Below are 25300 nucleotides of genomic sequence, written 5' to 3'. Positions count from 1 at the left end.
GTGTGTGTGTGTGCTCGTGGGTCGCTTGTGACTGCTGGGCAGGGATTTACCCCTCTGGTTCTGTAAAGCCTCCCCTCTGACTCCCTCTGTGCTGCACTGTGTTCCTTTTCTGCTCTCAAACACTCTCACACCACAGTCTCCTCGCATTTTATTTTTCACGGAAGCGAGGCGCGTCGCATGCACTCGTTTCTGATGTGAGGAACACCTCTCTGTTTACTGCGACCCGCTCGATTCACTGTAACACGTCAAGCAAGACACAAGAGCCACAGTTACCAGTCTGGGGGGGTCACCAGAGGTCCGCAGGATTCTCCTGGCCAGATCAATCAAATCAAGAAGACAGACGGAGAAGAGGAGAAATAACAAGGTTCCAGCAGAGAGAGGAGCGCTCGCTGTCAGTGGTGTTCCTGGGGGGTTTCCATCTGCAGCGCGCACACACACACACACACACACACACACACACACACACACACACACACACAGTGGCCTGTGCAGTGGCCCCTCCTGTGGTGATGACGCATCCGAGGCAGATTTAAACACAACACAATGCCGATGGCCTCCACCTAAACCGTTCGGTTTGCTGACGAACGAGGCTGATCAGCGAGCGAGGGAGGGGGGTGTGAGGAGGGAGGGGGGTGTCAGGAGGGAGGGGGTGTCAGGGCCGCTGATGAACCCTGCCCAACAGAAGAGACTCTCCCGCAAAGGTCTAGAAATAGCAGCGTTTGTGGAACAGATGTACTGCACACAGGTGCCTCTCTGCGCCTCCTTCACTTTGGAGGGATTTTAATTGGTTTCTCATTGATTTTTAGGTTCCCTGTGATTGATTACTGTTTGGGGGGATTATTTGCAGGGAAACGAAATTTCGCTTTTAACGAGGAAGTCATCAGGACTCGTCCTGTGAGGAACATGAACGCGTGGACGCAGACATTTAATCGACAGATCGTGTCGTGCCTCTGGGCCTCCTCCTCTTCCTCCTCCTCCTCTTCCCCCTCCTCCTCTCCAGTGGGCCCTGGTGTAGCGCTGCACGGCCCCATGGTGTGCGCGGCGGAGTCTCATGTGCAAAGCCGCCCGAGTGACGGTAAACGAGCAAGCTGTCATTAGATGAAGTACGAAGACGTTCCACATTGCTGTTGTCGTTGCAATGAGCTAAAATCACGAAGGCCGCTCTTCAGCTGCTAATTATATAGTCGCCAGCTCTCTGGTTTGTGTTTCCGCGTCGTCCGCTCTCTTGTGTGACATGTCGGGAAGTCGGATTTGTTTGCTGGTTAATTTCCCAGAGGTGATGTAAGCGACTTCCTTGCATTAGCTAAGCGATCTTTTGGATGTTGTAATTTAAGTTCAACTCGACGAGAAACTCAAAAGCACAGAGCAGCAGAACTGAACTAATATGTTTTTATAATATCTGGAATACTGATAGGAGCACAAAATCAACCGTGCATGGACCTTTGGACTTAAGCCCTTTTCTGATTGCTATAGTTCCCACGAGGTTTTGTTCTTCATGTGAATTAATTAATGCAACTTTTCGTCCAATGTTGTAGTTCATGCATAAAAAAAGACTTATTATAGAAGGGACACCCACAAAGGTTAGCAGAGTTTTCCTCCCTCTTAATTCTTCTCTTTCAGGCAAATGTTTTACAAATCAGAGTTTGTCATTTTCAACTGATTTAAAATGTGAAAATATGATTTCCCCTTTAAAAAATGGATTTCATGTTCTACTGTAGCTTTGCTCACCGTCACTTCAGAAAAGCTGCTTCCTCCACAACAAGACACAAAAGCTGCTCGCATAATGCACGTGATGCTGATGCAGTGCGATGTCACAATGACTCTCGTCCGTGGTCAAGTAGTAAAGAGTAAAAAGACTCGAAGGGAGAACTGAACCATTCAAGGCACCCATGAATCGGTAAGTTATTAACCATCATGTAGTGATTAAACAGAGGACTCAGCATGTCTACCCACAGCTCATGTAACACCTGTTAATACCAGTGAAACATGCACCATTCCAACCCTTTTTTTAGGGGATGTCGGGGAATGCTAATTAAGTGGGTTTTTTGGAGATTACAAAAGGGAAAGTGATGTCTACACGTGGCCACTCGAGAGGGATTTATAGAGATCACACTAGAACACTGGGCAATTATAATAGTCAACGAGCCTGACCTAATTCAACACACATATTCAGAGCAACACGCACAAAAGAGTAACCGTGTGCCGCGCAGCAGGCGGACGGCGTCGAGATAATGAAAACCCAACAGCTCACAGCGGCGCTGGTTGGAGAGATAACGATCAATTAGAGGCAAGAATAGAAAGAAAAAAAAATCAAATGCCCTCTCTGAGAAGTGCAAAGAGTCATGCGAGGTGACGTCGTCGCCGCAGTGTTGAGCCGCGTGCCGAAGAGATGATGCGCAGCAATGCAGTCATGAGTTTGACATTGCACTCAGTGAGTTAATCATTTACTCACTGCAAGCGACGCCATGCATATTATGTGCGTTTTATTCCCTTGGTTTTAACGTATATATCTTCTTATTTTTGGCCTCTGTGGCCAGGCTGACCTCACACAGCGCCGTATCTCGACTTGATCTCCTACAGTATCTCGTCTCGGCACTAATCACCTCCTTTCCCCACGTGGCATCCTTAATATACAGCTACCGCCGTGCTTCGGTACGGGCAGCAGAGAGCAGGAGTCTCATCTTTACTAGGGACGCCTGAAAGTAAACACAGACAATGGAGAGCAGATCACATGGGGAAAAAATAAAACGTAAATTCCCGCAGTCTCACATCTGATGTGATTGAACAATGCACGATATCCGGGATAAATATTGAATTAGCCCAAGGTATAGCACGCTCACTTCTGCACCACTCGGATGACGCTATATTTAGCTGGCGCAAAGAAATAGAAATACAGAATTATAACGGTTGAGAGTCAAAAGATCATTCTGCCGGTGCCATCTGTCAAGTTCATCTGTCATGTTCTATTGTGTTTTAAATCTTGGATGCAAACTAAACCTTTTTTCAAAATGTGCGCCCTAATTGGTTGCATTTTTCGAGGTGCGTGCACGAGCAGTTTTGCAGCAGTTGAAAAGACAATTCATGCCCAATCACCCGTGATTTAATAAATGCACACAGGTAGACTCGTCGTACATCACACGGCCTTCCAGCTGAAAGGATTCACCTTGGATCCCAATGTGCGTTTCCACTTTACGAAATAAAACCACAGTCAATGTCAATGTAAATCAACCTCACGGACAGAGCAGACATTAGAGGACAGGAGACAGACTGTGTGTGTGTGTGTGTGTGTGTGTGTGTGTGTCTGAACGAAAGAGAGAGAGCGAGAGAGAGATTGAGGGGGCCGTTGACAGACTTATTACACAGAGACTCTAAGCTCAGCCATTGTTTCTCATGCACACTTCCCCACATACAAAAACCTCACGTCTTCAACAGATATCAAAGAGACTGCCACCTATTTTCATAAGGAAATTAAACAATACATTTCCAACAGTGTTGGGCTGCTTTAGAGAAGCCAGTGCATTGTGTTGAGAGCACGCGGCTCTGAGGTAAATCCTGAGTGAGAAAGAGCACACACAAGTGGAACTGAAGCCAAATAACTCCTGTTGTACCAAACTTCAGGTTTTTCATTGGTATGTTGAAGGCTTGATGAACGGCTTTAAAAGGTAATGGAGGCTCGCCGCCAAAGCGTCACGCCAAAAATGCCCAACCTGCAACCAACCTTCCACATCACATATAGGTCAAACTCCACCCCAGGGACAGGCTCTGTTATTTCCAACACAGCACCTGCAAACTTGTGTGTGCCAGCGAGATTAGTGAAACAGCAAGTCCAGGCACAGAGAAAAGCAAACACAGGACTAAAAAGTGCTGGCAGCAGGGCGCCCCCTTCGTTCTGGACCTCGGGGGTTACCATGGACTACGGCACATGACGGTCAGTCACCGTGCACCTCCCATCACAAGAAGAAAAGAGAAGAAAAAACACCAAATACACCAACTAAGTCCTGCTGAATAACTCCACTGTAGCAGGCTGTCCTCTCATCACACACACACACACACACACACACACACACACACACACACACACACACACACACACACACAACAACACAACACAACAACTGAGGACCAACACATGCAGGCGCACTTTGAGCTGCCACATTCACTTCACACACTCGTTCCACACACAGTGAAGGCGAGCAGCGCTGCGGGATGAGCCATGCAGCCTTTTCTTTGGCGTACGTTACCTCAGCGAGGAGGGTGGGGGGCGGTGCGGTGGGGGGGTGCGGGGGGGGGGGACCGGTCCCCGGGTGAGAGTCAAAAGATCATTCTGCCGGTGCCATCTGTCAAGCAGGTTGGGTAGAAAAGGAAGTAAGCCCAAGTGTCCCTCTCGCTCCTTCCTGGGGTGTGTGTGTGTGTGTGTGTGTGTGTGTGTGTGTGTGTGTGTGTGTGTGTGGTGGCTGAAGCCAGTTTAAATCCCCCCAAAGAAGATGGGAGAACGCACCTCCATTTTTATAACGCGCCTTGCTCCTGCCTCCGCACAACCCTCTTTCTCTCTCTCTCTCTCCCTCCCTCCCTCTCTCTCCCTCTCTCTCTCTCTCCCTCCCTCCCTCCCTCCCTCTCCCTCCCTCCCTCCCTCTCTCTCTCTCTCTCTCTCTCTCTCTCTCTCTCTCTCTCTCTCTCTCCTCCCTCCCTCCCTCTCTCTCTCTCTCTCTCCCTCCCTCCCTCCCTCCCTCTCTCTCTCCCTCTGTCTCCCTCCGCTTCTCCTGCCTCTGTCTCTGCTCTCCTCCTCTCTCCACCCCGATCTTGCTCCACTTGTACACTCACTCGCTCACTCAGGCATGCACTCTTACCCAGAGAGTGCAACACACACACACACACACACACACCCTTTATTGTAAATACAAACATCACAAAAATAACCCACACAAACAACCCGTCGGCTTCTTCACACAGTATTTTGGTTGCTTACTTCTTTGGTTCACAATGGAACATGTGTTTCATGTGTTGTTTTTTTTTTGGTTCCCAACATCCACTTATTCTCAGATGCATCAAACCATCAGGGTCAGACGTGAAATAACACTCCCACTCTCTGGCGAAATGAAACTGGACTGCCCTCATCTTCCTCAAATGAGTCCCACACTCAGCCGGGGGGGGGGGGGGGATTCGGACGGAACGGAGGACGCCTCTGCTGGGATGTGAAAGTGGACATAATGAATAAGATAAATGGACAGTGAGTCATAGACAGTGAGACGTCCCTCGCTGATCCCAATCCCCACCACCCCTTAAACGGGCTCTGCTGTACGCGTGTGCACTAAACCACCACTAGATGCTCTCTAGAGATGTTCTATTTTCAGCCTTGTTGTCTAATTTGCGGAGAATCTCCCCCAATCCCTCCCCCTCCCCCCCCCCCCCCCCCCATGTTGAATATCGTCCCGCTTTAAAGGGATCACAGCAGGAGGGATCAGTTGAGAAGACCTTTTCTTTTTTCCTAAAACCAACTATTTGAAGAAATAAAAAAAAAAAAACCTTGTCTACATGTGCTTGTAAGACACAATCATCTGCCCCATGTCCAGTTGACACTTGGATGGAAGGATAGTATTCAGCTAATGAAGCGCTGGTTGCAATAATGAAACCAGTGAATTGCATGTAAAACCAACCCGATGAGGCTGTACTGGTACAAGGGTTAAAACAGCACAACCAATTCTTTGTAATTACAAAGTAAAAGCATGGCGGCTTTCATTTTAACGCTCAACTCTGCAGTCCCATTGGCAACAGGCAGCTAGATAGACATGAACATCACTTAGAAGAAACCCAGGAGGAGCCATTTCCTGTGCAGTGACAGTAGCTGAACACTAAATCTGTTATTATTAAATGTACCTTTATGCTACAGGGGGCTCTTTTGGCTGGTAAAAATACAGCTATTGTGATTGCATTCATGCGTCATTGACAAACCATAAAAGGGATCTTAAGAGGTTGCATTTACAAGGTGCGACCATTGTGCAAAACCCACAGAGCCCGTAGTGCATTAGCAACTCAGTTCAAATAAATCTCTCTGAAAGGTAAAACAGGGATGTTTTTCTTCTGCCTTTGTTAGTTTTAAATTCATGTTTTTAAAAGAGAGGTAAGGGCAGATGTTCCCCACACAGCTAATTAGAGACAAGGCCAAGGAGCAATGTGCCATGATGGTACTAAGCGATACTCATTATATCGTCCAAACATGATGGATTATTTAATATGGGAAGCATGTTGAAGGTCACAGAATAATGCACCGCTTCACTTGTGTGCCTAAAGCTAGTGATGGGAACAAGGAAACGACCGTTGTTCTTTTTTAATAGTTACACTATCAAATGTTTTAAATAAATGGCACATTCAGACCATTTGCAAGTGTTATAATGAGCTGAGGAGCCTAAACTTTATTCTGCCAACAACACCCATCGGTGAATCAGACTGTGGAGCTTTTTAGGCAACGGTGGAGTTGGCACCTCTTCTCTTGAATGAGATTTCATCAAGAAATACAGAAATATCTTCAAAACCACTTAGCGGCAGTAACCCGCAATCATTTCGCTCCAATAACTCCCCCCCCACCCCCCCCCCCCCCCCACTGTCCAATCATCCCAGCGGGTACCTGCCGGGGTCTCAAGAGGCCTCCATGCAAACTCAAGACTGACCCGTACCTGCAGATGCAGGTCAGTTTGACCCTTTTGAGGGACGGTTCCTCCGTGACGAAGCTGCACAAGCACATCGGCCGGTTTGTCCTCTCGATGCTTCTGTTTAATGAGAATAAATTAAATGATAAAACATAGTGTTATAGTTCCGTGTGTGCGTGTGAGAGACAATGGCTGATAGCAAATTGTGTTTGATTAGTGCGTTGGTCTTCTGTGACGATGTGTGTGTGATACCATAAGTCCATGTTAACACATTCCTTAAAACCATTTTCTCTCTCATCTCTTTGGAAATCAATCTAATAAGTCAATGAATAACATTAATCTAATATTCCCGAGTCAAAGGTATTTTTTTTATTTCATAATGGAAATCGGTCGCTCCCATCTGTTCTCCTCAATCTGCTAATCGGATTTTTCTACCTGCAGGGAGGAGGAGGAGGAGGAGGAGGAGGAGGAGGAGGAGGAGGAGGAGGAGCCAGCAGCAGATACCTTTAAAATAACGAGGAGACATGTGAAAATGTGCCATTAGACGAGCGGCGGCTGTGTAAAAAAACATCGATGAGCCATCAGCGGGAAAAAAAGGCACAAACCACCGCTGTGACATCTTCACAGTGAGTGAAACGCCTCGGCTCACCAATGAGCCGACACTCGTCCTCTCCAGAATAGAATCGAGTGACGCGCGTGTGACCCCTCTTCAGTTTAATGCCCTCATTTCACGACACAATGGAAAAGGCTCCAGCACGGCAGTTAGTGTTCGACATAACTGCACCGTCTCACTTCAAAGCAGCAGTGAGAGGGTGATCACAGACAGAGAGGTGAGGGGAGAACCTGTTAAAAGTCGCAGCACAAAAGGCCGATATTGTTACCGATTGACACTTTATTCCACCTCCTCTTCTTCTCTTTGTGGGGAAAAAAAACAATTCACAATTTGAAGGAGGATTAATAGGATTGGTCTCTCCGAATGTGCGTGATGAGGCAGCTACTGTGTGATACGACAAAGACAAAAATAACACCATAAGGGTGGATGAATGGTGAACCGCTACCCTTCTTAACGGCATGGGCTTGATAATAAGGTCGGGTTCCCGGAGCACTGTTGAGAGAAGAGTCCGAGAGAAGCAATACGCACACAAGGGAAAAGACACGTTTGTGTATCTTCCACAGTTAAACCTGTTCAATGCAAAAACAGAACTAGACACAAGGTTATGATTGGAGAGCTTTGGAGGTGCGTGTGGGAGGATTTGGATGGTTAATGGCCAGCTGTTCAAGGGTAACCAGATGCTGAGCCTTCTACTTAGAGGATGGATCGTGGAGTGGTGGTGTCCACAGAAGTGTCCGTGATGTTCTAGATGAAACCTTTCTGTGCACAGATGATAACCAGAGGAATGCTATTGTGCCCCCGTGTGGACAGTGATCCTCATCATGATGATGATGACGATGATGTGGAATGTAGAACGGGAGCATTTTCAGAATATGGGATGCAGGTGAGGTTTGAACCTTTTTGAGATGGATGTTGAATACTGCGGTTGAACGATTGCACAGAAACGACGTCCATGACATCCAGGCTCTTTTACTTCTCTATTTCATTAAATAGAGTTTTATTTTCTACCTGTAGCAGAGATGGAGATTGTTTTTATTGTTTTTATTTCCCTTACATAATCTTTGTTCCTTTTTGCAATAATATTCCACAGAGAGATAATAATAATAATAATAATAATAATAATAATAATCATATCGGAGCACAGGTGCATCTTTACAACCGGTAAGCTACCTGCAAACGGGGCAGGATTGCATCACCGTGCTCACTAATTAGACCTGATTCCAGCTTTTATTGCTCTATAATTAATCTCTTCAGTCAGAAAAGGAAATTACTTGGGACGGCTTTACTGAACCGCACCCCGGGGGGGGGGGGGGACTCACCCCGTTTTATCTTAGGACTGCACGGGCATGGAGACGGATAAGGTGGAGACTAAATCAATTTCCCTGCTTGGGCTCATTAGCCGGGGGGCCCTCGGGTGAGCCGGGCTCCGCGCTGACGCCCTCGGCGGAACGAAGCCGGGCCGCTTGCAGGCGGCGTTGTGGAGCCAGAAAGTGAGAAGCTGCAAAATGCACACGCGGCATATTAAGGGACAGTATCGATGCGGATGATGCATCGAATGCGTTGCTATAAATTCCCTCCGAATCGATGACAATACGGGAGGAAAATGCAATAAGCACATAAAAAAAAAGGTCCCGACATGATCTGCAAGTGGGCAAAGATATGATTTATCACACACTGTTAGTATGTGCACCATATCCAGCATTACAATATGTTCACATCTTTAAAAACAATTGTCCAACGTGTGACACCAAACCACAAAAGGTTGAACACATTCCCCCCCCCCCCCGGGTGTCTGTTAAAGCCACACGTCAACGTTGTTGGTCCAGCAACACGTTGATCCAGTTCTCACTGTGGCATATGGCCTTAAATGAGAACTAGTGATTTAATAAACAGCTTTAGTTTTATAATCTGTCTGGCTGCAGTTGGCTATCAGGTCTGCCAGTTAAAAACATGAGCAGGATTAGTGCTTTTGTTGTTTGGATTTTCTATCTAATCTAATTTCCCCGCTGAGGAGCTGAAATGACTGCGGCCCATCTGTGGGATGTCCAATTGATTCTTTTTGGATTTAAACTGACCGACAAAACAATAATTATGTTACAGAAATGATCCTCTAATAAGTCGAGGCTACAGAACCACGGAAAACTGAAGAACTGGCAAGCCAAAGGTCAAAGGTCAGGTATGGGGTCATAAAAACCAAAACGCACTTAGAGAAAGGACGCTCTTAAGATGCTGGCTTATTTATTCATTTGATTTATTATGCTATTAATTTCATACGTTTTACTCTCTGATTTGAACGTCTTCCAGGCTCTTTGCTCACAAGACGAGGCCATTTTTTTTTTTTTCTTCCTTCAAATTTCTCCAACGACCACATTTTATATTTAATGAATAAATTAGTATTTATTGTCTGATATCATACGTTTTTTTTTCTCCATCTCTGCTCCTTATTGTTTTAAAACAAAAATAATTTTCTCCCCCCCCCCCCCCCCCCTCCGAGAGAAGTGCTGCGGGCTGCGGTGGAGTGGATGAATTCTTTATTAGTGCTTTCCTAACAGCAATTTAACCAACTGGCAGTTAAAAAATCCCGCTGACCAGACCACGGTTTGCACCAAAAAGAGCAGAACTGCGCGCGTTTCGACCCGAACGCGCGCAGTTGCGTAACGCGCGTCTCGTTAGCCGCCACAATGCCGCTCGACACGTGAATCCCATCATTTGGGTCGATGGCAGCGGACAGACTTGCGGGCGATGCAAAAAAGAGAAAAGTGATTCAATGATGAATAATGTAATGGATTTAGAAATAGCCCACAGCGGGATGCAGAAGCGACGCAGCCCAAAAAATTGCCAGGGCCGCCGTGACATTTTCAAAGCGCCACATGTGCTGCAGCAGAGGGTCGCGATTGTGTGAAGCCTAAATTTACTCTCGCACCAGACGAGCTTTGACACCTGACAAGTGGAGCCGGACCGTCAGCCCATCATTTCACAGGCAATTGATCGGCCATTCTTCCCCAGCGAGGAGGAGCACCAACCAGCAATCTGCAACGTCAAATTGGGCCCATTTAATGGCCCCCAAAATGGCCAGTGGGAAGACATTGTTTAAACAAGCAGTCTGATGGGGTTTTGCACCGCTTGTGGCAGAAGTTAAGACCCACAAAAAAAAAAATCCTAATATGTGAATAAATCAACAGCACATGGGAGCCGCTCCAGAGGACCCCGGAGGTATCGAGCCCACGGTGACGTCACGAAGGGATGCAGCACGTTTCACCACTTCTGATTTGATCTGATCGCAAGGCCAGAAGAAACTTATTTCGGAGCCCAGAAGCTGTCCTTTTACGAGACGCTTCCTCAGACGGAGGCCCCCCGCGGTGCTCTAACGCCGCCACTGAGCCGTGTGATCTGTCCGCGCATCATTTGTGACAGATTTGTGACACCGGAGGGGCGGACGGCTGTCCAACAGAGGGAGAGGCGGACACCTCGTCCAGTACCAGCAGTCGGTTTTCATGTCGGACAAAGGCCCAATTAGATCCCAACCGTCCCATAGCAACAGGCAGGGATGTCTGCAGCTTCACAGTCAGCTGCAGCATCTGGCATCGCTCAAAACCCATTTCCACCCCACCCCCCCCCCCCACACACACACACACACACAGAGGTCTGATATATACTGCACCATTTTGATGTTTATTGTGAAATAAAAATAGCTGTTTAGTAGATTTCACAATCTCACAGGAGAAGAGGAAACTGGTTAAAAGTGATGCTACAATGCCCAGACACAAAAAAACGCAGTAGGTATTTTTCACGTCCCCACTGTTAACACCTGTCATCACCGCACACACACACACACACACACACACACACAAAGCACCGGTCGGCCTTTAGCTTATAGGGTAAAAAACCAGGGCGTGATTCAACACTACAGTTTGTATTTGTATCTCTTCAGACTCTCTAGAGTATATTACTAAACTAGTACAAGACTGGTTTGAAAAAGTATTCAGCTGGGCTGCTTATGAGCAAATCTACTTGGTAGAAGTTTAACAAAACGTTTTCGTCTCCTCCACAACTCTAAAATATTTCTTTCTAAATGTCGTTTATTCCCACCAGCTGATCAAAGCCCTCAGTAAAAGCCCAGGTAATCTGTCACACCACTTCTCCATCTTTTCCCTTTAACCAAAAAAAACATCAAAGTGAAATCCGTAGACCCTTCAGGGCTGCAAAGACTTAGTCTTACTTTGGTGGTCTCCTGTCGCCGCGGGGAAGGGTCGCCTTCGCCTTCCCGCGGCGCCGGTGCCCAGGCTGCAGGGTCCGGAGGGCGATGCTCCGGAACGAGCCGTCCTCCTCCGCCGCCTCCTCCAGCCTGAGCTGAGGGACGAGATGCCCGCTGGCCATGGTCCTCTGTTGCAGGGATGTGCTCTGCAGGTACCTCGGCTCCCCCCCCCCCCCCACCCGGTGTGTCTGCTCTGCTCGTGTGGAACTGACAAAAGTATGCGTTCAAAAGTCTGCAGGTGTCCTACAGAGGAGTCCGTGGATCTATTTCACTTGCTATTCATGAGCCGTTTTTTTTGGTGTCACTTGTCGCCCCCCCCACCCCCCCACCCTTTTTTTTATTGCTGTTGCGTAATTGCACGGAATAACCTTCATAGACTGAAAGGCTCAGGAGACACAGCTATCCTTTTTTATCTTTTGACACTAAAAATGTACAAATTCCAAATGGTATTTGTTTGCCTGGTCATAATAAGTATTTTGAGGTAAACCCTGTTACAGACATACAGTCGCGTACAGATGATCCTCCTTATGAATATGTAAAAGGTTACATAAGGTTACAAAATGTTGTAAATCCATAGAAAAACTAAATGCAGATTATTATCTTCTTTTTTATTTAACCGTAAAAACACGTTTTTCTGAAGGTGAACTCGTCAGCCGAGTGCTTCTCCCCTGCAGAGCATAGAATTATGAAGGTCCTTCGTCTAATTTAGCCCACAGTTAATTTTACTTGCTTGCTCCATTAAAAGATATGGTATCATTAATTGTCTAATTTTTAATTAGATGAGCTAATAGCTTTCAGAATTGAGATGGGAGTTTACCGAATTGATATCGATGCATCTTGCTGTCCGTGTTTAACAAAGAACGAACGATTGGATATTAAGAAACGGTGTCCGCGTCGTATCTGCATCCTGTGAAGCTGCCTTTAAGCAGGCTTTATTTCTCACAGCACCGACAAAAAGGTGATTCGTCATTAAAACACGTCACACTCCAAAGTTAGCCGAAAATGGTCAGATAATCAGAACTTTACATGCATGCGTCATGGGTGCATTTTTCATAATTGGGCTTGTCGGGCAGAACGCTATCAGGTATTTAGTTTACAATTTATGGATCATTTCTCCTCAGACAACTCAAGTTTTGAAAGTGGAAAAAGCGTTGGCGACCCGAGTGGCGAAAAATAGCACGCTATTAACCTCTCTATCTCGATTCATGCAGCTCTATAATTAGTGAAGTTGTTAGAGAATGAATACGCTGCAGATGTGGGTCACAGCTCAGTATTCATAACCCGGAGATAAATCTGTGCGACGACACACAGAGTCCACAGCGCTGCTCCGGGGGTAGACAACCAGGAAGATAATTCATGGCCGTCAGTGGTGAGCTGATTCAAACAAACCCGTTGTTACAGTTAATAGGTGCTCTGAGAGGAATGAAATGCATGGATTCAATCTCATTTCAAGCAGGAGCATGAGAGAGCAGCAGTGCACTCGTGTCCCTGCACTTGGAGCTCATGCAGAGGCTCCAGCAGGGGGAGCTACAAGCAAAGCCACCGTGCGAAGCAGTTCAACTGCTGTTTTCTCCTACTTTGAGCCACAGGACAACTGTGCACCGTGACTCCATGAAGGGACAACTTCTCTTCTAAAAAAAGAGGATGTAGCTTCCTGCACGGACTCTGATGACAAGATCAACTTCGAAGAAAAAGGAAATATTATCCAGGCCTCACGAAGTTAGATTGTAAAACGATGACTTCCACATAGCTGAAGGCTGAAAATTCAAGGTCCAAAAGGACGTTTCTGGTGCACTAATCTTAGCTGACAGCGTATGATGTGTGACTTTTTTTTCTCGCATCCCATCAGCGTCACAGATAACATCCCCAGCTATCCCCCAATCAACACCAGGGGGTGCAACTATATAAGTGACTCCACTTATCAGAGGACTTGTGTGGCAATCTCCGAGTCTTTTACGGATTACAGAGACCGGGAGACCGGGAGTAAAATAACCATTTGTTATTAATTAGACTGCAAAGCTTGCTCGGGGCGAAACATGTCTTATCAGCGCGATGCCACATTGCATCACTCTCGTGCTCGGGATAATTAGAGAGAGTGAGTGTCGGGCGTTAAAACCCCCCGACGGTGACACGTCGCGCCATCCGACGACTCGCGAAAAAAAGATGTGTCCCAAATAGGCCCAACAAATCGTGTGAATAACACATTATCTGGGATTAGCTGTCTTTAACGGCGCGATCTGCGGCGACTGACAGGTGCGTCCCCGATGGGTCCGTGGGCGCGGCCCCCCCCTTTCCCCCCCGGCGACGATGGGTCTGTGACAGCGCCGTCACGCGCGGCCAATCATGTGGAAACAATGTGCACGGGAGCGTGGGACAGAGAAAGGGGGACGAATGCGACGTGGCCTCGAAGGGACGACACGCTGCCTCGTACGGACGCCGTCTTTTGAAAAGGACGCAAAACGAAGCAGGCGGATCCCGGACAAACGGATGTCTTAAGAAGGCCCCCCCCCCCCCCTCCCCCCGGGGGCCGCGCTTTCGGAGGGCGCCCTCGCACGGCGTCCCTTTCAAGGTGCCGCCTTGGCGGGTTCGATACATCGTCAACATAAAGAAGGACTTTTCAGAAGGGGGGAGGAGGTGAACGTCGGTCAATAAGTGGCCGACGCGTCAAGAGGCTGTCGATGGAGAGCGAGACCGAGGAGGCCGCTGGTCGCGATGGGCTCAGTGATGCCGCTGTACGGGAAGACGGGACGTCCATCAAAGGCCGATACGAGTGCTGTTGAGTGTTGGAAAGCATGGATGTGTAAACGGTGAGGGACCCGGGGCATTCACTCCAAGGGAAGGGCCTCCCACGTCGAGTAACAGCACTGAGAGCCTACAGCTGCTGCTAAATGCTCAAACAGTAGCATTGTGGGCAAGACGTTTCGACACATCATGCTGATGTTTACCAGGTACACCGTTTACCATCTAAAAGGAGCGCAAAGCAAAAAGGGGGCCGATTTCTGTTTTTTCCATTCAATTCTATTCAAATTTGATATTTTCGAGGGAAGAATGGAAATGTCAGAGGACCCCCGAATTGAATTGAGTTCATCCCCAAAGGGACATGAATGACATTTTTGTTTCATGGTAATCCAGCCAATAGTTAAGAGTGTCGTTTGAGATGCTCGAGATATTCTCAGGATGAAGAGCATTTGACCCGTGGTGGCACTACTGGAACAGAAGACACTCCTAGGGTTCGTCTTCTGAGGAGGTCTGTGCAAAATAATCAATCCATTCAGTGGCATTTCAGGTATTTCTGACTGAAGTAGTCGGTACTTGAAGATGTATGTAGACACGTCCCTCTTTGAGTGCACACTCCGCATCAACGTAAGGGCACAACAAGATCAGCGTAGAAGACATAACCCCCCAAATCCCTCAGATGAGGGTTGAATATGTCGCGTTGTTCTTGATCCTCGTTTACTCTCCTCAGAGAGTCCGAACCCCCAAATCACGATGCAGCAAGACCAGTTAAGTTGTCATTGAATATTTTATTTGCAAATGAAAGAGTAATAACTCAGAAGTCGTAAAAATATACATTTTTTTACTTGTGATATTTACATGGATTGTTTTCATCAAACGAACAAACAAAGGAATCTGTACTGTTTTATAAAACCAAAGAGAAGCCACGGCAGAAAAAAAACTGATGAGAGTAAGGAAAACAAACGTGTCTTACGTTTCCCTTTCGTGACGCCGCGCCGAGCGTGTTCCCCCCCCCCCACCCCCCCCGACATCCAAACGACGTGGTCAGAAGAATCCGCCAACCACACAGATCCCACACAGATCCCCGTGATGAGCGCACAAAAAAAGTGCAAAGTACATGGATGATGAATTCAAAATGAAGACAAAAATAAAGCTTCGTAAAATCTTCTGTGAATATATTTACAATTGTAGATTTTCTTTTTTTCTATTTTTTTTTTAAATTTCTTTTCCTATTTTTAGCCGGATACAGTTATGTTACATCAAAGCAAAGCATTCCCATTCGTCTGCTCGATCTCCTATGACATGCAGGTACCGTTGCTTTCCTTCTTGAGGTTGACTACAGCCCCTCCATCTCCCGAAAAGTAACAATACATCACATTCCCCTATACTGACATAAAAAGGCCAAACCACAAAGTTTGAGCATCACCTTGCCCTGCTCGGTACCTTAGATTGGAAATCAAACCGCTTAATAGGACATAAAACATAGTGGCTACATGAGATTCACACTCCTATCATATAACGTAGGATTTCCATTTAATGATTCCATGTTTACTCCACCTCTGAGTGTTGATAAGACAATATATAGTGCTGATGGTTACTGCTTTAAAGAATGATATTGGATGGCTGCTGACACTCTGAGGTGCTTTAAGACTTCTCCCCTCCACTCTCTGCTCAACTGACAAAAGCTCCTTAAAAATAATTTATTGGCGAGAGCGCAAAGTTTGTCCAGGCCACAAAGCTGCGGACGCGAGAGGAGGGATGCACACATGAGGAGGGATGCACACATGAGGAGGGATGCACACATGAGAGGAGGGATGCACACATGAGGAGGGGTGCACACATGAGAGGAGGGATGCACACATGAGGAGGGGTGCACACATGAGAGGAGGGATGCACACATGAGAGGAGGGATGCACACATGAGAGGAGGGATGCACACATGAGAGGAGGGATGCACACATGAGAGGAGGGATGCACACATGAGGAGGGGTGCACACATGAGAGGAGGGATGCACACATGAGAGGAGGGATGCACACATGAGAGGAGGGATGCACACATGAGGAGGGGTGCACACATGAGGGCTCCTCCTCCTCCTCCCCCTCTTCCTCCCCCTCCCCCTCCCCCTCCCCCTCCTCCTCCACCTTCACTGGCGCTGTAGTGAAATGAAATCGCAAAGACACAACAGCAAAGACCCCCCCCCCCCCCCCCCCAAAACCGATCCTGTCACACCTCTGATTCCCAGTACCACTGCCGCACAGTCCTTAAGCATATGCCATCCACATAGTTATGATGCAGTTTGTATTCCCGAGTGCATGAGTGTTCTGCATGCACATACGTGTGTGTGTGTGTGTGTGTGTGTGTGTGTGTGTGTGTGTGTGGGCGGGCGCACACGTCCCCCGGGTGATGTAGAAAGATGTCCCTTTCTGAGACGCATTCAGCATCCCGCTCCCATCAGTCAGTCGTAATACCTCCAGACATTCAATCCATCAAAACGATCCTGAAGGAGCAGAAATAACAAGGACTGCTGTTTGTGCAAACTGTGTGTGTGTGTGTGTCCATTTGTGAGCGCATGCGTGCATGTGCAAACTGTGAATGTGCATGAAGCACACGCCTGTGTTTCCGTGCGGACCCGAATGTGCCACGTGTACCTGTTTATGTGTGTGTATATACACCTCTGACCTGTATTGTGTGTGTGTGTGTGTGCGTGCACGCGCCTTGAGATGCCATCAGTACACCCAGGGCCAAGTGCATTCTATGTTAAGAGCAAGGAGAGAGCGTACAAGTGGCCTCCAGAGCTGACAATATTTATGAATTATGGACGCGCTTCTGTTCTGGAGACGCCAAACCCCCCCCCGCCAGGGGAAACAAGACCGCTGCCCCGCGGAGCCCGAGTCCAACAGGCGCACGAGTCAGTGAATCCTGAAGTAAACACCGTCACTCCGCATGTCACGTCCATTTGGGTGGAGGTTACTCTGCCTGACTGGATCCCTCTCCCTCATTGAATGGCCAACATGAGCATGTGTGGGTGTGGCCCAGGGGCTTCTACGGAATTTACATGCACACACCCACACACGGACGCACACTCGCACACAAAAAACATGCATGCATGCATGCACCCGAGCACGCACGCACAGCAGTCACACACACACACGGTAGCCTCCCTGCTCGTATATGAACCGCTGTCTCTGGTTGTATATAAAAGGCATTTTTCTCTCTTCTTCCCTTACAGTTACGAGTCGCATGCGACTCCACCCTCGCAACGGCCTGTGTTTATTAAATGAAATGACATTGTGTGCGTACTTCTATCCGTATGTACAATATAAAACAAGAGTGATGACAGAACGCGCTGTGCACCGTCCCACGGCACGGGGTTGCTTTCTCACCGTGGGCCTTTCCCACTTGCTCGGTGCTCCCTAGTTCTGCATCGGTCAATTCTAGGGCGCCCTTTTTGTGAAGTTCTTTTTGCTACTGTTTGACCCTCCACGCTGGGTGTGAGCGGACACGGAACCACCGGTGCGCTGAAGATAAAGGACAAAGAAAGAAACCAGAAGAGAAGAGGGATATTGCAAAGGCACACTTATACAGGCTACTTGCCCCTTTTTTTTTTAAAACTTTCAATCAAACCGCACAGGGTCCGTCTGAGGATACAACGCAAGGGGGGAAATTGGCAGATAGCACCAATAACCGAGCAGGTACCGAGCATGACTCGGCGAGACGGCAATCGAGTGCCATTCCGTAGTTATGGATCCAGGGAGAGCACTGACAATGAGACACATGCGCTCCATGCACGACCGAAGCGTCTCGCTCCCTTCATTCAGACACGGTGATTGTAAAATTGAGCGGCCCCGAGGTCAATTCTTTGTGCCGTTCGCTTGGCAAATTGATTCGGTGCCTATAGGGGAGCGGAAGAGGGGCGGGATCCGCCATCTTTGCACATCACACATTCACGGTGATTCGATTTTGGTTTTCAGTTCACAAACGTAGCAGGAAAACGAAAGAAATGGCAACATTAATGACCCATCCTAAGGATTGGTGGCACTTCATAACATGGATGAATGGACATATAGCTGTCTGTCACCCTTTATAACTTGTTCAGAGAGAGAGAGAGAGAGAGAGAGAGAGAGAAAAAAAAAACACATGAAAAGAGAAACAAAATTCCAGCTGGTCTAATAGATGCTTATCCCCTATATTTAAAGTATTGACACGCTATAGGCCTAATACATACTATGTAATTATTCATGAAAGGTACTCAGTTCCAGAAAGTGTTCCGGGTGTCCATAGACGTAGACAGGATGTTGGAGGGGGGAGTCTCTGTTCCACTCTCAACGCTACATCCGTGTACCTGAAGCCCCCCCCCCCCCCAAGGTGATTCAGTCTCAGGACCGCTGCGGTTTACGAGAGCACCGAGGCAGATGATGTACACGCCGCACGCCGTCCACCTCGGCCCGTGGGAGGCGGGATGGGGGTTCGTGGGGGGCGGAGGGGGGGTTTCGGAGCAGGTGCCGGAGGCGGCTAGTCGGAGGTGGAGGGTGACATGAATCAGAGAATCACCCCACGTATCCTTCCCCCTCCTCCAGGAGAGAGAGAGAGAGAGAGGGGAAAGAAGAAGTCAGCAGCTGTCTCACGCGCTCTCTTCCCGTCCCGCTTCGTATCCGTCGACAACCAAAAGCTCAACAGCTGTCTGGCTCCATCGCTCTCTGGCTCCGAGTTCTGAGATCCACTTCCTGTCGCTGTGTCGGTTATTTTGTTCTCCTCCTTTTCTCCACTGCATGCCTAACCCTTTGATTTAATATATAAAGACTGCAGGGGGGGTGGTGGGGTGGGGGCTCCTTCCACCTCGCTGCACACGCCGCTTCCCGGTGCCTTCCGAAGCCAAAAGACGGGAACTCAGGAAAAAAAAAAGAAGAAGAAGAAGAAAGCTCTGCCTTTAGCAATGAGACACAAACAGCGTTTGCATCTCAGGTCGTGTTTTTTAGTTTTGTTGTTTTACATAATTCAGAAGGGGGCAAGCAGGTCTTATTTTCCCTTTTTAAGTATGCATTCATTTAACGTACGTGTTGGACTTATAGTATTGATTCTTTTAATTACATCCTTTTAACTAGTTGCATTTCTTTGTAAATAGTAGAGTCTTAGTCTTTAGGGAGGGGGCTAGGAGGGGGGGGGGGGCTTGGGCCGGGAGTCTCACATGGCTGCAGGAAGCGGTTGCCTTTTCAGTCCTACACAGTCTGAAAGGCCTTGGTCTGGGCCGGGACCATGAGGGTCGGGGGTGTGGGCCCAGACGTTTTCCTGGAGTTGTATTTGGGGGTGGCCGGGGGCTCGGGGGTCTTGGGCACCACTGTAGTGTAGGCCGGAGGGGACTGGGGGAAGCCCGGAGGCTGTCCGTTCTCCTTCAGGGCCGCCACAGCAGGCGGGCGGGGGCGGTGGCCACGCTGGGCGCTGTTGTGCACCATGGACTGGGTGGAGGAGGCGCCGGAGCGCGAGCTGCCGGAGCGGGACGAGGAGAGGGAGTTGGGCTTCACCAGCTTGGCCTTGGGAGCCTCCGCGTCCTCCCTGCGGTTGGGAGACACACAAAGACAGGAGCAAACGATGAGGCCAAAGCTCCAGTCGATTTGGACTGCGCTTCCAAGAGAGAGGAGGAAAACACACACACACACAAAGCCACGCCATGAACTACACAATCGATCACTATTCTCAGGCTCTATGCACATGGGACCAGTGTTATGTTGGGATCTTGTGTAATTTATGAGATGGCCTCCAGCCTCTGATTTCTGTGCAAATCATTTGAAATAGTAAAATCTGCTGAAATCACCAGTTCCCCAGATACAATATTTGAAAAATAATCTTTTCGCTCAGAGCATAGTGAAGACTTCCCTTCATAATTCTACTTCCATGACACAAGGAACGTAAAAAAAAACATTATTTCAGAAATACATTCATTTGTGCTTTGATTGTCAGTTGGATGGTAATGAAATGAATCACTGTCACATGGTCACCTGGGTGCAAGTGTGTGTGCTGCGTGGCTGCAGGTTATATCATCCCATTAAGGCTTATGTTAATGTTGTGTTAAATTGTACAGTGTTCCCTCTCAGACACACACCAGATGGTTCTAAAAGCCCAGGAAGCAAAAAAGAAAGTAAAAACAGCAAGTTCCAAAGCCATAGCCAAGAAATATGTGCCATCAAAGCTGGTGTGTTGTGGGTTAGACTCTCACGTGGTATGAAAACACACTACAGTACATAAAGCCGTGCATTCACCTACTCGCACCTTTCAGAAATAAAATAAAACACTGTTGCTTTAGTGATTGTTATTGGTGGAACAAAGCATCCTCCACTGCACACAGGCTCCAGAGAGGGGAAGAAACGCGATCCCTCCGCTCTGAGGCCACACACAGACGCACTCAAGAGGGGTGTGCCAAGAAGGCCACTTAAAAGATAATCCATGAACACTTGACCTTGGAGTTGTTTCTATTTTTAGACAAACACACACACAAACACCCACACCCACACACACACACACACACACAGGTAGACGGCAAACACATCCAAGCAGAAAGGCGCCGTTGCCGTGTCAGTTAGCATTTAACTTGGCCACCGCGGTTTGGAGTGGTTTCAGTTGACCTGTGGCTTATGGGGTAACACACACACACACACACACACACATACACACACCGGTCCATTCACAGCTGTGCGCTCCGATTGGTGCTATAATTCAAGCCGAGGCCGCGTTCAGCTGAACTGCAGCTAAATATAAAATCGACACTGTGTATGAGAGGCTGGCATGATACTATTCTCAATTCTACTGTACGATTCCCCAAAGACATTTGACTTAATTTTCCAATCTATTGATTTTCATTACCCTTTCAAGCAATTGCTAAAGCCGAGTAAAAGCCAGCCGGAAAGCACTGTATTGGCATTTACAGTGTGCATGGGCCTGTCACATTTAATACTTGTGTCTATCAATTATTAATCACCTACATCCCGTTTTGCCCTCTAAAGAGTTCCAATGCAATGGCACACTAAGACTTAGAAATGTTTTATTCTCCCACTTTAATGGGAATTATTTCAGTCCATTCTGGGGCGGTGACCTGCATAAAAAAACGGCAAGAGAAGCTTCCACGTAAAACTTTAATTCCAGCATTAACTTTGGCGTCTCGTGGTTTACCCACCAAGCTTCCATACAGTATGGATATCATATGGTCTACTGAGCTTCTAGATACTACCTGGGAGGTACAGGTGCTGCAGGTGGCTGTGAAGGCCTATCGTTTTATTTTTTGCAAACGACCTTTGAGAATGCATTTGAACTCAATACAACCAGTAATATTAAAACGGCACAGAAAATGAGCTGAGGATGCTTCCAACCTGATCTCATTCGGGGTCTCCTCCTCCTCGTACTTCTTTTTTTCTTTCTTGCGGAAGACGAGCCAGATGATTAATATGACAATGAGGACGCCGAGGGATATTCCCACCGCTGCACCCGCGAACTTGGCCACATCCCTCACATCTGTGGACGGAGAAAAGGAAGCGATGAGTGGTGGGAGACAGTCGCGTACTGTCACGCGTTGCACTTACACCGTGGCGCTCATTCACCTGGAAATATCCCAACACGTCCTGCACAAAATTCAATTCAAACCGCTTTTCCGCTGAGCTACCGTTATGTGTCGTTTTCTCTCCCCCCCACCTGACCCCCACCGCCCCGGTGCCTCTCAGGAAAGGAGTCAGTGAAACATAAGGGTCGGGAGCGTAGGTGTTTAGGGTTTAATGCAGTCTATACAGTGTTAGAGCACCTGGGGCTGGGTGAGGGTGCAGGATGGAAAGCCAGAATAAATGCATTTCCAGCTGCGGTTTGAAACAATAACCATCAATCGGCGCTTGCCACTTGGACTGTCCCCCCCCCCCCCACCCTCCCGAAACTCACGTTGCATCGGGACCTCGATGGTGCAGTTCTCCTCTCCCACGTCGTTGCTCGCCGTGCACCTGTAGACTCCTGTGCTGTCCATGGTGAGATTCCTCAGAGTCACCAGCTCTGGGTTCTTCAGATCTGAGGAATCCCCAAACCCCCCCCAAAAAAAACAACCAATTGGGTCTGCTGTATGCGTTCATCCACGGCGTCAGGTACATTTGTACAGGACTTGAGCGACAGCTGAAAGGTGTTTTAGGGTTTATTGAATAACGAGGCCCATCACGCTGTAGAAGACTTGAACACAGGACCAGGAGCGGGCCTGAGAGAGCGATGGGGGGGGGGGGGGGGGCCCAACAGCACCGAGGGATATTTAGTCATCCCAACCAATGACAACCACGTGATATTACTTTTCACCAGACCCGTGAATAATGGCTGCTGACGCTGTGTGTTATCGTCCAATGAAAACTAATTAGACTGAACAGGTGTTGTTTGTTGGAGGTCATTAATTTGAGGGGTTATTTATTTATTTATTTATTTTTGTCTGTGGCACGTGCCGTCACAGATGCCAGTTGAACACTGTCGGGAAAACAGAGGCAGAGAGAGGGGCGGCACTCCGGGGGATGACAGCGCCGGGTTTAGAGACTACACACGATAGGGAAGAGTTGGCCTGCCATTAGCTTCTCCAACACTAACTGTCTCTGTTGCTATTTAGAGGCCGCTATATCTGGTTAGGATCCAAGAAGGATGCCAGAATCCGCACCGTGTGAGTAAAGTGTGCCTCGGGGGGCTCCACCGCCGAGCCAATGTTTTTTGCTTTCCGCCGGAACGGGATGCGGTGGCAGCTGCCAAAGTGGTTCCGTGTGTGACTTTGGATCTTTCCCCACTTTACACACAATCAAAGTTCCCAGCTTGATCGTTCAGTCCAACTGGAATTCACAGGAATGCTTTCCGTTTCATTTAACCAACGGAGAACCTGGAGAAAGAAAAGGCACGCAACCCCCCGGGCGGTCTAATTGGCAGAGGTGGGAACAAGTCACTGTTTAGCAAGTCACAAGCAAGTCTCAAGTCATTGCCCTCGAGTCCCGAGTCAAGTCGAGTCAAAGACGAAGCAAGTCCCAAGTCGAGTCACAAGTCAAAGCCAACAAGTCTCAAGTCGAGTCACAAGTCGTACCATTTCAGTTTCGAGTCATTTCGAGTCATTTTATTATAGTGGGGACGGGGAACCCTGGGTGATGGTGCGCTGCCTCACAGACCTAGACTACGAAGGGAAGGGTAATGGTGGATGGACTGTGACTGTGTTATAGTGCTGTAACGCTCACCCCAATGCTGCAGCGTAAATAAGGAGGCGATGACTGGCTTGCAACTCCGCTGCATTTATTTATATAAAACAACTCAACTTCGGTCACTGTTGGCCGTCACCACGCCGAACGAACACTTCCGCATACACGGCCCCCCAAAACTCGGGTTGTCTCGCGTAACTACAGCTGGAACGGAGCATAACGTGAACACATGCAACATCTGCATAACTGATTAACTAATAACTTTAACTCAGCTCATTACACTACTTTAAAACGGACGTTGACATAATGTTGGCGAGGATTTCCATCGGAGTCTGAATCCGGGTTCAAAAATCCCGATGTTTGTAACCATGAACGAGCTGTCTCGTTGATACGGTCAAATGGACTGCAGTGATTGGATGTTGTGCAGGCAGCGCGCGCTCTCTGCATACAGGTGGCGCACATTTTTTTGACAGATGCAGATAAACAGAGCGGCGCGGTGGTGTGAAAATGTTTTCCCCCAGTTTTCATGGGAAGTAGCAAGTCTTCTCGAGTCAAAAGGCTTGAGTCCAAGTCAAGTCACGAGTCATCGGTGTTCAAGTCCAAGTCGAGTTGCAAGTCTTTGTACGTTTTGTCGAGTCGAGTCTCAAGTCATCAAATTCATGACTCGAGTCTGACTCGAGTCCAAGTCACATGACTCGAGTCCACACCTCTGCTAATTGGGACAACCGGAGCCCTTCCCGAGGGCCCTTCAGTAAGGAATCGTTAACGCTAACGACTCGGCCACCGGGGAGGAGGACGCCGTTTGCTCGTGGGCAGAGGCGGGTGCCGGTGTTCCAACGCGAGCGACGCGTAACAGGAAAAAAGGCAGCGTGCTCAGCGAAAGGCTTCCCTCGGATGAATGCAGCCTTTTAAAAAAAATCACTAATATGATCATGAATCTTCGTAGCGTTTCCCCTGCAGAGGGGGCTTTCGAGTAATGAATCAGCGCCGTCAGCGGTGCCAATTATTTTCCTTACCTATCAGTGCCAGGTTTGGCAACTTGCCCAGGCTCTTGCCTTTGTCCAACACCCGCTCCCACTTGTAGTTGATGGGGTCGGAGCCGTCGCTGGACTTGCAGCTCAGCTTGACGTCGCTGCCCTCCTGGAGTTTGCCGTCCAGCCAGCACCTCGGCTTGGAGGGTTTGACTGTGAGGTTGGCATCGAAAAAACAAAAAAAAACATCTTAATGCACATTGTGTGTTTCTAGTGATGTAACAGCGTCAAGAGACCAAACGAGCATGAAATGTGAATAATTCAAATCTCAGCAGTTCGAAATAAAACAAATAAAATATGACATTATTAAAATTGTACACAATAATAACAATATTTGTGGATAAATAATTGAATTAGCATGAGAATGAAGAATGAATAACTGAAACTTGCAATAACTGAAAAACAATTTAAACATTTCATAATTTGGAAGCTTAAAAATTTAAACAAATATTCTTTGAGCTGACAAGATAAATATATAATTCAATGTCAATTTTTAGGTTAGTGACACAATTCCTCTCTAAATGCCTAAAAATGAAAAGAAACACTATTTTCTATTTAAATAAAAATGTCTTGATGTATGGCCTCGTATTAAAACCCGAGTGAAGGGACCCGAGGAACAAAGATGACTCGTTTCAAGTTAAAGCGTAAACCACCGCCCCGTGGGGGGGGAGGGGGTAGATCAATGTGACCCCAGAGCTGGCGGCGAGGCACCCGCGGTAGCGCGTCCTTCGCGGGTCAAAGGCTTTTCGGTCATAGTCCGGTAGCCGGGGGCCCGGTGCGGTGTAGCTGGTGCCTGCTGAGCCCCGTGCAGCTGCTCGCTTTAGACATGCGCCGAGGGGCAA

The 25300-nt window shown here is 48.0% G+C and overlaps 2 protein-coding genes across 2 annotated transcripts in view; both read right to left on the bottom strand.

Annotated features, from left to right (window-relative positions):
- Nucleotides 1-11495, bottom strand: part of gramd1bb (GRAM domain containing 1Bb) — a 77155-nt gene extending 65660 nt beyond the window's left edge. Inside the window, exon 1 of the mRNA XM_062561081.1 lies at nucleotides 11477-11495. The gene's annotated coding sequence lies outside the window, so the exon portion shown is untranslated. The remainder of the gene's footprint in view (nucleotides 1-11476) is intronic.
- Nucleotides 11496-16457: 4962 nt separating this feature from the next.
- The window catches only part of clmpb (CXADR like membrane protein b), a 54893-nt gene continuing 46050 nt past the window's right edge, over nucleotides 16458-25300 (bottom strand). Inside the window, exons 4-7 of the mRNA XM_037460410.2 lie at nucleotides 24444-24611; nucleotides 22163-22285; nucleotides 21607-21748; nucleotides 16458-19798 (exon numbers count right to left, since the gene is read on the bottom strand). Coding sequence (XP_037316307.2) covers nucleotides 19465-19798; nucleotides 21607-21748; nucleotides 22163-22285; nucleotides 24444-24611 — 767 coding nt within the window. The 3' untranslated portion in view covers nucleotides 16458-19464. The remainder of the gene's footprint in view (nucleotides 19799-21606; nucleotides 21749-22162; nucleotides 22286-24443; nucleotides 24612-25300) is intronic.

The sequence above is a fragment of the Pungitius pungitius genome, chromosome 3, assembly GCF_949316345.1.
Source record: "Pungitius pungitius chromosome 3, fPunPun2.1, whole genome shotgun sequence".
Lineage (NCBI taxonomy): Eukaryota > Metazoa > Chordata > Actinopteri > Perciformes > Gasterosteidae > Pungitius > Pungitius pungitius.
Note: the sequence above shows the minus strand (reverse complement) of the source record. Positions and strands in the feature narration are given on the sequence as shown.